At 35.9% G+C, this 12,788-nt stretch overlaps 1 protein-coding gene across 4 annotated transcripts in view; it reads right to left on the bottom strand.

Annotated features, from left to right (window-relative positions):
* Spred (Sprouty-related protein with EVH-1 domain) overlaps positions 1–12,788 on the bottom strand; it is a 63,877-nt gene that overhangs the window by 20,893 nt on the left and 30,196 nt on the right. For 3 of the 4 annotated variants that reach the window (XM_065235800.1, XM_065235801.1, XM_065235803.1), the window contains exons 3-5: positions 12,612–12,780; positions 2,073–2,143; positions 1,914–1,977 (exon numbers count right to left, since the gene is read on the bottom strand). In XM_065235800.1, the coding sequence (XP_065091872.1) occupies positions 1,914–1,977; positions 2,073–2,143; positions 12,612–12,780 (304 nt within the window). The remainder of the gene's footprint in view (positions 1–1,913; positions 1,978–2,072; positions 2,144–12,611; positions 12,781–12,788) is intronic. The other variant, XM_065235802.1, reaches the window with a different exon arrangement.

The following is a 12,788-nucleotide window of genomic DNA, read 5'->3' as shown; positions in this document are numbered from 1 at the left end:
ACCCCTCTGCGCGGAATGTGGAAATGTGGTATTTGAATTGGTCCTATATTTGAAGCAGTGCGAAAGGAGATGCCTACCCTTAGCGTGGATAATGTCGTAGACGAAATTGAGAGCACTTGCACCTGAATTGCCGTTAGCAGGACAGTCGCTCAAATACTGTCGGAGCTGCAGAGAAAGTGGAGAGACTATCAGCGAGCTACCAACGCCGGCTAGCTGAGCTAAAGAGAGGTGCATAGGCACATCCCAGCCCCAAATTGGATCAACTTGTAACTGTCAAACTGAATTTGTTATTACATATTAAGTTGTATATGATGTCAAATTGAATAGCTTGCAAAGTAATTTTGCACGTCCAATTTTGTAGGTATCAGCTTTTTTACGTCATAAAACACAACTTTGATATACATACGTTTTGGTTGTGTGGGTAGTCAATGTTCAGTGGAGAAAATAAATTAAAAATTCGGGCAGAAGTCCAAAAATAAATTGAGTTTATTTTGCTTTGCACCGTTTTATTTTAGAATGCAATATTTAATGTATCGTTTGACGACTTATTACCATTCAACAGTTTTGTTTACTCTCATTAAAAGAGGTAAGAATCAACTGTACTTGAGCAATATTATGTATGTGAACGTCACGCTTGCATATCATGATTTAATGTTAATCGTTCAAGGGGCTGTCGCACGATTTTCAATAAAAAACAAATATGTATGGAGATTTTTGAATAAGGTTATCCCAGACAACCAGAAGTCGTATAACAATGCACAGATAGAATCGTAAAATGCTAAAGATTCGTATAAAAGCGCATATAACAATGAATTTCATCGCATGATGTTTAAGTTTCATCTATATACTGCAAACTTATACGATGTACTAATTTTTCTTCTTATAATAGTGCAAATTAAATCAGATAAACCCGAAGACTTGTCAAACTGAATTTGTTGTCACAGATAAAGTCAATATGATATCAAATTGAATCGCTTACAGAGTAATTTAAAATTTGCACGTATATTGCCTCCACTAGGTATATAAGCCATATTTTTGCATTATATATGATTTGTTTGTAGATATATTTGCTTGTATATAATAAAGCACAGCTTTGCTATATGCATTCTGGTTGTCTGAGATATGAGTCAATGTATATTTGGAATGCAAATAAATGGATTTAATATTTTGCCAACAATGCTTGAACTAAGCATGCAATTTGCCAATGGAATATTTACAAATTGAATAAAAATTGAATAAGCTAATTGCTGATCGTTTCCGGTTGAACAACATAATATATTATATAATTTGAAAGTTATATTCTTCCTGGTTATAAGAGCCCATCCAAACATTACGTAACGCAATAGGGGGTGGGGGTAGTCTGGAAATGTTTTTACCACCATACGTATAGGAAAAGTGCGTGACAAGGGGAGGGGGCTCAAAAATCAATTTTTTTTTGTGTTACATAATATTTTAACGGGTGAAACAAAACCTTCCGGATGTTACGTCATTTTCAATATACCGGGTAAATTCCGATTCAAGTATTATTATTTTTCAGTTTTTGCTACATTTTCGGCCGCGGTATCAAGCATGCACCTTTGGATAGAAGAATGTTCCGAAAGTTCAACGGACGATAAATTCAATCAATGCATGGACATGCAAAGTCTATCGGTATATCCGCCACACTGCCAGTGGAAGCATAATTGTCTCATGTGTATATGAAATTCCATAACACCGACAGTACACAGTTTATAAAATATATTCTGTTTAAAAATGAGTTTGAAAGGATTACTCAGACACTAGGATTGATCTATGTTTTTCTTGCTCTGTTATCCTAACATTCCTAGGATTCCTAGCATTATTTGATATTACATTGTAAGATTCCAATTCGTCTCTTAAAAATCATTATTAAATTCTATCAACACAACACTTACGGTGACTGCCGCTGCCCTCAGAATTCGATCGCGACTCAGAAGGTTCCAATGGTAGATCCAATGTCTGCAAGAGAGGAAACGGAAGAATCAGTTCAGACACACAACCGCTCGCGACCGATTTCAAACTTTGAATGAGGATACCCCGAAAGGCAAACTTACCATAAACACGTCGTCTTCGCCAACTTTATCAATATCGTGGTATTTGTTGTGCGTCGTGCAATCGGCCATACCTGTCGGGAAGGGGGAAGAACAAAGAAAATGACATACGATCGGTTAATAGGATTTGCATTCTGCCATACCGTGAACCATCAATTCCCAGAGAGCATATTAAAAGATGGACAACATAAAGCGGTAACGTAACAACATGTCAGAAATAAACTACATACAAGAATGAGAATGTGAACAGAACCAAGAAAGGGCTAGCACATTGTGGACCAATTGTTGGCTGACTGGCGATTGATTGTGTTTTGGAAAGTAAAAGCATTATGTCACACACGTCACGCGACTTGTCACAGCGCTGGTGGTACGGTCCCAGGCGTACTAAAAATGCACACGAAGTGGGTAAGTTCGTCCTATGACCAACGTTAGATAACCATAGGAACTAGATTCACAATCAGTGAAAGTGAACGTCATTCGGTTCTAGTTGACTAAATGGATCTTATGAAACCGAATAAGTATACCTATGTGTACTATGTATTCCAAGTGCTAAGCTGAAAGGATTACGGAAGTAGCCATCATATTGCGTCAAACAAGGGGCATAGGTCGATGGTTGGACGTTAGTGCCTAACAATATGTATGTTACTGTCGTATTAAAGGCGTATGTATTACTACAAATGCAGGTATAAAAGGTAAAAGGGGAAATGCCGGCTGTGGCAATTCCTTTTCCCATTATCGTCCGGGGGTAATCCAAGTCCTTGAGCGATAAAATTTGTCCAATCCAAGCTCTGAAACATGCAAAAAATGACCCCTGAAGGACTTCGTTTACCCCCTGACGACAATAGGTAAAAGTATTGCCGAAGCCAACATTTACCTTACTGATTTACGGACCTATTATCCTATAGCGCAAAACTGTATTAGGTGTGCGAAATATTTTTAACAACCGTATTCATACCGTAGTCGAAATTTGGAACATTCCGGCCGCTTCATTCAATTAAATAAAACGGATCTAACTTGTTAAATAGATAGTAACGCTTCATCATCAAACCTTTTTTTTTTTCTTTATAAAATGGATCGTTACTCTTCATTTAACAAATACAATCTGTCTTCACAACAGTGGCGTCGCGTAACCTCACTTTTTACCTGTGCACCAACTTTCAAAAACAGATTTAATGCCATATTCATACTCGAATCGGTTGAAAAACACACTTAATCTTCTAGTTAACTCGATATCTATCCATTGCAAGCAATATTTTGATAATTGTTTATGTTTTGAGAGTTGGTGCACAGGTAGATTGAGGTTAAGGCGACGCCACTGCTTCACAAGTAAAATCGTAATGGTAAAAACAATACATCAACAATTTTGGGTGTAGCAAGGAGGTGATGATTCTTCTTACACAGCAAAAAAAATGTAATATCGATCAACGTAATTCAAGCTGATGTATGAAAAAATGATGTAATAGCAAAAAGCAGATACAATATTACATCAATAGATGTAATTTTGTTCGCAAAATCGATGTACATCGTACAACGTAATATTACACAACCGGCGGAATGACCTATGTGCAGCTGTTTGGATGTAATATTCAACAGCTTTTTTTCTGTGTAGGAAACAATATTTAAGTATATCATGAAGCTATTTAATAGTGATATACTGCCCATAATCGCATATCAGTCCCATTGTTGCTTGATTTCCTATCCATATGAGACTGTTATGCGATTATGGGTAGTATACTTCTACTACTACGTACTTCTTGTTCTGGCTATACTTCCAAACTAGAACTTTACGTCTTTCCTCGAGCATTTCTACAAGTGGTCAAAGAAATCATTCTACGGTTGATTTGTACCAATCATTTGATTGTAGTGTTTTATTATTAAACATTTATCTTATCCTTCAAAACACCATAATTATTAGATCAGCTAAAAAAGAGTTGTTTCCTAAGTACGACCACATTTTTTACGTAGGACTACGAGATTGTTTTTGTTGCTCAATTGAACAATAATTACAAATTTATTGATTTGTAAATATAACTCTAAAATCAACAAACATTCAATTAAATATTCATGAAAATAGCCGACATTCAGTATCCTTAATTGAAGATTCAATTAATTCAAAATTCAGGACCCGTTCAAAATTTGGATCCAAACATGTACAATCAACTTTCGGTAGCTGAATAATGTTTATTTTACAGTAAACGAAGCGGCATTTCATTAAACAAAACAAAAAAAAAAACGGTTTAAACCAAAGTTTGTCTTTTACCTGAATTCAAATTAAAATCTATCAAACGCAGTAATTCAAAAACTTAACGTCAATTTAATTGTATCATACACTACAGTCATGAACTAGGATCGATAGAGAAAGATCGACGTTCAGAACAGTAATTTATTAGCCTACTAGCAAAGAAAAGAAGTGGATCTCGTGTAGAAAACCAGTTCTTCCTACTTTCACGAACAGTAGCGACGCCTGGTGGTAGCGGGCAAGCTTTTTTCACGGAAAATATGTATAATGTTTGTTAGTTTTAGACAAACCTACTCGTATGATTTATGCTGAAAGTTTTAATCAGAGTTGCCAGAACATATTTCCGCATATCGATATTATCACAACAACAAATCGGCAATTAGTGTAGAACTTTGGGTAAATTCAATGATTTTCTTAAACTAGTTTACCCAAAGTTCTGCACTAATACTTGTGCATTTCATAAACGTCAGAGAAGTCTATTGGGTAATACTTTCCACCTTCAAATTCGACAGATGTCACCTTGCCACAGTGGTGGTCAATTTAGTTTTGCGATGTGGAGAAACTCGACAAATTGTTAAATTTCTCGTCAAACATTTCTTTTTGCGGTGAAAAAAGTCTGTTCATAGGGGAACGACAGGATGCTTGACTTAGGACCACGATTAGTAGGTACAAATGTTTTTGCGTTAATGTTATTTCTTTAAATATTTAAAATGTTGTCCGACTGTGTGAAATGTAGCGTTTGTAGTTTTATGTAGTAGCTTACAAAAGGAAAGGTAGGATTGAAGCGTTGGATCGGGAACAAAACAATTAGGCAATTTACAGTTTTTCAGAGAATTTTTATACATTGGCATATATTATATAACAAATGACAGCTGACCCAAAATACTTATTGAAATTAAAGTTCGATATGGATCAACAGGTCTGCGGGTGGAAGAAATTAAAGTTGTAGGCGAGGTTGTAGGTAACCGCATAGTTGCATTTAATACTGTTAGCCTTGAAGAAGAACAAATTTAATAAAGATTGACCAAAGAATCAGACCACCATTAAAAATGCCTTGTACACCTGAACTAAAAATCAGTATTATATTTACTCAAAGCAAGCCACTAGAAGTCAAATGGAAAACTAGCACTATGTGGTGGTAGAATTCACCAAATAATTCTAGATAGATTTGAAATTAGGGCGTAACAGCTTTTGAGAACAATGACTTCTCTAGATTTCTAGAAATTCAAGACACGTCCACGCGAACCCACATAACCATAGGGTAGGGGAAGTCTTCCCTTTCTCGATGGTGATGTTTGTTTACATGGGCGAACCTTGACTGTCTAGAAATCATCGAGAGAAGCCATTGTTTACAAAAGCTGTAATTCCAGTTCTAGAATTGTTCACTGCATCTGAACAACCTTGCCAATGACAAACTACCTGCTAATTTAGCTACCCAGTAAGAACAAGCAATTTAGAGAAAGTATGCCCTAATGACATCTCAAATTTGGCAATGTCGATATGGGGTGAAATTGATCAACCCCATAAATAACTTTCCAGTGCATTTACAGCAAATGTGCTAAATAAATTTAGGTTCCCTGATTCCGAATTAGTTGCTAAAATCCTTGTGCGAAATGTAGTTTCAGCAGAAATGTCAAAACAAATTTCTTAAAATACAAATTTGCGGCTAAATTTAGGCAATAACTTAACAATTACACGAATGTTCACGCAAAAACATCGATTTCATGATAGTAAAATTCTAGACGCACTTAGGGTTTAAAAAGGTGTAATTTTATTTATAAAAGTGTCTATTTATTATATTTATATTATTTGTTTATGTTTTAGCCAATACGTTACATAAAGGTTGAACACGAAAAAATTGGAACACATTAAAAACCCTGCCATTAACACTGAGTTTTTTTTTCAAAATTTCACTGAATAAAGCTATGAGTGTATAGAATCACAGTAGGCATTGGTTGTTAGGAGGTCATTTGTTTACATCATGGCTTCACGGGAGCAAGCTCGTCGCAATTCGATCCTGGACGAAACGAAAATCAATTATTTTATTCATGTGTTTCACTTATACATTTTTACCAAAACATCAGCCTTATACTTACCATAAGACAAACCACATAGGTCCTATGAGAATGCATAAAAAGTATGTGTGACCCCTTATACATTTCATTTGACACATGATCTTCATTAACTTTTTGCAAGGCGTCTGCTTATTAGTTGACTTATACATTTTATGAATAATCAGCAATAGAAATTTGCCAAAAGGTATAAGGATATTTCTGTCCGTGTGCACGCTCGAAACGAAAATCCCGGTCTATCCGTTTCTGGCATTTTTCGATCAAATTCCTGGCAAGAAATTTAATACCTCGGTTCAACGGAAGAGTGTCCCGGAAGAATACAAAATCAAAAAGATGTCGAAATTCCCCAAAAAGTTCCTTATCTGGCAAGTAATCTGCAGTTGTGGGCTGAAAAGCGAAATTTCGTTACTTCTGGGACCATGAAGTAGCAAATTCTCCAGGAGGAGTGTCTACGGAACGGCGCCGGTGGTGTAGTGGTAAGCGTGATTACCTCTCACCCCAGCAGGCCTGGGTTCAATCCCAGTCGGCGCCGCCGGGATGTTCTGAGGCATAACATCTCTGATCACGCCTTCCTTCGGATGGGAAGTAAAGCCGTTGGTCCCCGGTTCATGAGTTGATGGGTCGATAGGTAGGGTCCAGGTGTAGGAGCTGCCTCCCTGGCACGTCGGTAGCATTGGTGCTCAGCACGGAAAACAAGATCGACGGAAAAAACAAACCAAAGGAAAAAAAAAAAGAGTGTCTACGGAAGAGACTACTGCCTTTTCTGGTGCAGCATGGGGTGGATTACCTATTCTGGTCAGACTTGGTAAGCTGCCACTACTCAAATTCCACCAAACAGTTGTACAGCGAAAATGGCGTCACAGTGGTTCCCAAGTAGATGACAGAATTCTGAACTTAGCTATGCACCATCCAATAGACCTTGTCAATGCGAACAACTTTGCCAAAAGCAGCAGTTCACTTGGTACACTACCCGAGCAAAGCTGGAGATCAAATTGAAATCAAAATTTGCTGTTATGATGTAACTTATTTTGAATACTCCAGTTGATCTCATTTTGGTTGACTTAACGGTTAAAACAGCAAAAATGAGAGCAAAATTTTACACTGTTGAAGCAAACGGAAAACTAATTCTGCTTTCAATGAAATCAATTTGATTACTGTTTTTGCATTCATAATGTTTAACTGAATACGGGCCTGGAGTAAATGGTTAGCATTCATGCTTCTCACGCTGAAAGACTTGGGCTCAAATCTCACCCCGGGCAAGTCACAAATGACCTAAAATGTGTTAAACAAAACAAATAAACAATAATCATTAGTTCAACGACAGATGAACTTCAATTAAATTTTAAACAAGAAGTTAACAGCAGAACTTCAAGTTAAGTTGCTTTCATTTACAAAGTCTTGACTGCATAATGAAAGCACAATATGATGTCAGACTTATGTCGCGACATTTGAAATCAAAATGAGTTTTCATTATGATAGGAACTGCACACTTTAATATCGATTTGCTTTCATTTTGTTAACCGACTTTGCTCGGGTAGCGCTGCCTGGTAAAAAAAAATCTTAACCAAAATGTCTACTATACAAAAGGTCTTATAAAACTGAATAACTTTGCCAAAAACAGCAACCATCTATCTAGTTGAGCTGTCAAGTTAAAGCAAGTAGTTTGAATTAAAATAGTATACTCGTAAACTGAGTAAAATATTCATCGATTTTCCTAATATTCCAGCCGATATTTGAGGAAAATCGAGGCAAATTTAACTCAAACCACTAACTAACCTAGTAAGTACTTTTTCTTATTTTGAGTCGAAATCGACAAGATTTCTTATTTTCATTGGGGTGTACCTGAAAATTTAATGTTTCAGCACTAAATCTTTCTTTTAAAATTACAACCAACGAAAGAAGGGACTTTTAAAGCACAAAAACTTCACCCGAGAACCGAAGAATCCAAACATCTTAATTTCTAGGACTATTTTCCTGCTAAAATCCCATCCTGGACCACTGTGCAATGATTGCAGTCCAGTCTCCAGTAAAAAAAATCAATGTTCATAGATGCTAGTAGTTGTCTACGTCTGAAAAATGGTTTCTAATTCTAGTCAAATACTTAAGTCATTAAAAAAGGTAAGATGACAGAGCTCGGTATTTTAAACAATTGAACGAAATGTCACTGCTCCACCCAATGCAATCTAAGCTTATGCCACATGCCACAGGAGCATTTTGTTTGTCAACATATGGTGTCTTGGGCTTGAATTTGAATGAAGCTTGCATAAGCTGTCACGTCGGTTCGTTGGTACTGCACTGGCTCTTTGAAGTTTATATGGAAATTACTGAAAGTGATATTTTCTTCGTATCGTTCTTGCCCTTCGCTGTAATGATCAACGGGAAAGTTTGATATTTGTACTAATGTGAAAGTTTCTCAGCTGCAACTTTGCTGAAGACCGCATTTAAATTGAACGTTAGGATAATTAGTTATTAATTAATTAGGAAGATTTTAATCTTCTGACATGCTCCTTAAACTGCTCAGCAGGTAACACTGGTGTGCTTGGCAGGAAGAATAGGGCAAAATATTCAGGCTAATACACGGTAAAAAGTTGTCACATCTAATCCAAATGCTTTTGCACTTGACTCAGTCTGTCATGCGGCACTACGAATCGAAGTGATTTATCATTGATTTTCAAGTGATTTGGGTTTGAAACAAAGTGATTTGTCGTTGAAAAATATGTACTGTATAACACCTTTAAATCAAAATGATTATCATTTGAATTGGCCACTGTTTTCATCCATTGAATTTTAATAGTTTTGCTTTTGGAAGCAAATGTCAAAAACGCACATGCCAAGCATTACTCGCGAAGATGGCAAGTCAACAACAAATTAATTAAGAGCAAGAAAGTGATAATTCTCCATCTCCACCCGAAATAATGAGCGCGTGTATTACGAAATTGTTGCTGTATTCAATAATAGTGTATTACTCAGATAAGTTCTATTACAAAACATTGTCAAACTTATCAAATTGATTGCTCAATGTTACTTCTACTACAAGCCTTGTAATGTTGTTCAATATCACTTAGACACATGTGATCTGGATAGTAATATGATATATATGTTTTATGGTTATAATCTGAATAACATATAACAAGGCTTGCAGTATGAACAAGGCAATATATTATTTGAATCCATATTCAGCAAACATGATAATGATCCAAGGATAAATTAGTTAAATTTAAAGTGATAGATTTTTAATATCAGTATGCTTGACATTTTGAGTTCAAAGCACAGCACATCAACAACGATGTGCAATACAACTAAAATGAAGTGATTTGCTGTTGATTTCATCGTGCTTCGATATGATCTCTTCCAAGGGATTTGTACATCGATTTGCAATGTTTGGCCAGTAGTGCAAATTCAACAGCAAATTATTTACATGAACATGATGTTTTTTTACCGTGTATGTCATAAGTGCAAGATGCAGTGTTGCCCTGAAAGCATTCGATTAATCGTATCAGAAAGTTATCGGCTTCGAAATCACTTAATAACTAGGGTAAATGTTGGCTTCGGCACCCATTGACTGTTTTCGGCAACCTAAATTTAAACGTTAATTTCACTATGTTTTCCCATCAACGCACTTCCTTGAATATGTCCAAACGATTGTTTAGCCTTTCAGCTTCAATTTGATTATATTTGAACGATCGAGCAATCCAGTAATGCTACATTTTTCTTCAAATAAAGCATACGCACTACAAAGTGGGGTTGATTTCGAGTTGCCGATAATAGAACAGCTGGTTAACACGCAGTTCTAATGGGAAGGTTGCCGAAGAAAAAGAGGCTGCCGACAATAGTCACACTCACCTGAGAAGTTTGGAGCGTTGTAAAAACGCTTTCAAAACGTTTTGAAAAATTCTGTCGATTGGAATGGATAGAGAAGCAAGCAGCAGATGAATGTAAACAAACAGACACATCATATATGTGCGTGACGCTGAGAAAATGCTAGTAGAAGTGCAGACGCTGCTTAGCTTGACGAGAATACGTAAATTCCCCTAATTACCTTGAAGTCTAATCAAATCGTGGTCTTCAGCAAAGTTTTCACACATGTGAAGATAGAAACCTTACCCTTAAATCATTATGGCGAAGTACTAAGACGTTGAGAACCAAAAAAAATCACTTTTCAAAGTGACTTCAATCGTGTCAAAAATATGGTGTAATATTACTTGCCAAAAAGGACCAAATTTTCATGAACTGAAATTACGCTGCTTTTACTGCATTTGTTTAATTTTGTGGCCATAAACATTACATGAGATTTTCGACATGATTGAAGTGCATCCTCTTGGATGTAATATTAAAATCTAGTTTTTGCTGTGTAATTCACACATGGATAGAAATCCCCTTATACCTTTTGGCAAATTTCTATTGCTGATTATTCAGAAAATGTATATGTATATGTATATGCAGACGCCTTGCAAAAATGTTAATGAAGATCATGTGTCAAATGGAATGTATAAATGGTCACACATACAGTTTATGCATTCTTATAGAATCTATGTGGTTGGTCTTATGAAATGTATAAGGCTGATGTTTTGGCAAAAAATTATAATTGAAACACATGAATAAAACAATTAATTTTCGTTTCGTGCATAAAGGGTGCAGTATGAGTTTGGTTCCACATAAACTCAAAATTTGAGAGAATAGTCAGGCCCTGATTTAGAATCGATTGAGTCTGGTGGAGCAAAATCTATATTTTTAACTCGATGATCCACATCTCGATATGTGACCACTTTTTTCTATATGTCGATGGTTATCTCGATCCCTTCAAATGGTCTAGTAGGCTAATCTTGTTCTATATCTCGATCTCTCCATATTTCGATGGTCCCTTCAATATCGAGATATGGAGAGTTGACTGTAGTACATTTTTAGACTAAAATTAAATGAATACTTCAAGTAGGCTTCCAGGTTGTGCTGTACTGCGAGTGAAGTATTAATTTGAGATTTTAAACTGGATTTTAGGAAAGTTTATTAGTTCCAGGATTTGAAAGTTTGATTAGATATCAGACTCTAATATTTTAGAGAAGATTCGTCCTTGTTTGTTCTTCATGTTTAAATATCAGTTTTTTCGAGAACTTTTCAGACATTTAAGAAAGTTTAAGAGTTTTCTACTAAGTTACAAATATTGGGTTATTTTCAAACGATTCGGGATTGTGTTACATTCGGGCTAGTGACATTCGGGAAAATGTTATTGAATCGTTTTTAATAAAAAAAAAAATAAGATGACTAATAGGTATGCTTGAAATTTGTTTTTCTAGTTAATACAAAAAAAGCAAGCGGTGATAGTCAACATATTTTCAGCGGGTGTTATTGTCCCACTCAACGCTACTGTCTATGATCTATTTTTGTCAATATTTTTGGCAAATACGGGGCCAATCTTATGGGGTTAAAATAGTGGACGATTTTTTCTAATTGTGTTGATTGTTACATTTTCTTGGAATGGGTTTAAAAACAAACCAATTCTTAGAAACAAAACATTGTTCGGCACCAAAAGCTTCACCTTTTATATATATATTAGTTTTCGAAATTACTCTTATTTTCTGGTTGATATTTTGAAATATTTGATGATGTTTGCAAATATAACTAAGTTGTCTTGCCCTTGCCTATAGCATGGAACCGACGAAATGCGGATACCTATACTTGTACCAATAATCTTCTAGCACTTGCCACTTTTAAGATCCCTGTGACATTTTTTTTCTGTCCACAATACGCAAAAAAAAAATCACGGGCACATTGAACAATTAAAACATGGTGAGCAAAAACAGAAAATACCAGAAAAAGCAAGAAACCAAAACATGTGTTGAAAAAACAAAAGGCCAACTTACCATATTTAGGGTCAGAGGTGATGACGAGTATATATCGAGGATTGATTTTTGTTTAGTTTTTTTTTTTTAATGTTTCGGTATTATTTCGTATCCCGATTGTACAGTATATGCAATTGTTATTTTGTTTAACAGGGTTGGTTTGATTGGTTTTGTTCGGGCAATCAGAAGCGGTGTTCAAATAAAAGAGAAAAAGAAAGAAAAACAAACAGTAGCTAAATCGCATATCTAACGGGAGCAATAATCATTTAAGAGCATATCACAATAAGGCGCAGAAGTAGTTTTGCTTCCTATGTCGATAAAATATAACTTGACTATAGCCCCACTAGTTGGGTTAGGTTTAACTGATCATTTACCGACAAGGCTCTTTACTCACCATCAATAAGATCATCGTAGGCACGAATGATTCCCTTGTCGAAAGCTCTCGCATCGGCCGCAGTTTGGAAGGTAAGCCCATTCCGCTGTTTGCCGGCACGCCAGTGATGAAAAGTAGGCATTACCTTAAAGTACTGCAAATCTCTATTAATAACACAACTTAGTATAACCTACAAGA

This window comes from Ochlerotatus camptorhynchus, unplaced genomic scaffold (genome assembly GCF_037179485.1).
Source record: "Ochlerotatus camptorhynchus isolate MF236.1 unplaced genomic scaffold, CSIRO-AGI_Acam_v1.1 ptg000503l, whole genome shotgun sequence".
Lineage (NCBI taxonomy): Eukaryota > Metazoa > Arthropoda > Insecta > Diptera > Culicidae > Ochlerotatus > Ochlerotatus camptorhynchus.
Note: the sequence above shows the minus strand (reverse complement) of the source record. Positions and strands in the feature narration are given on the sequence as shown.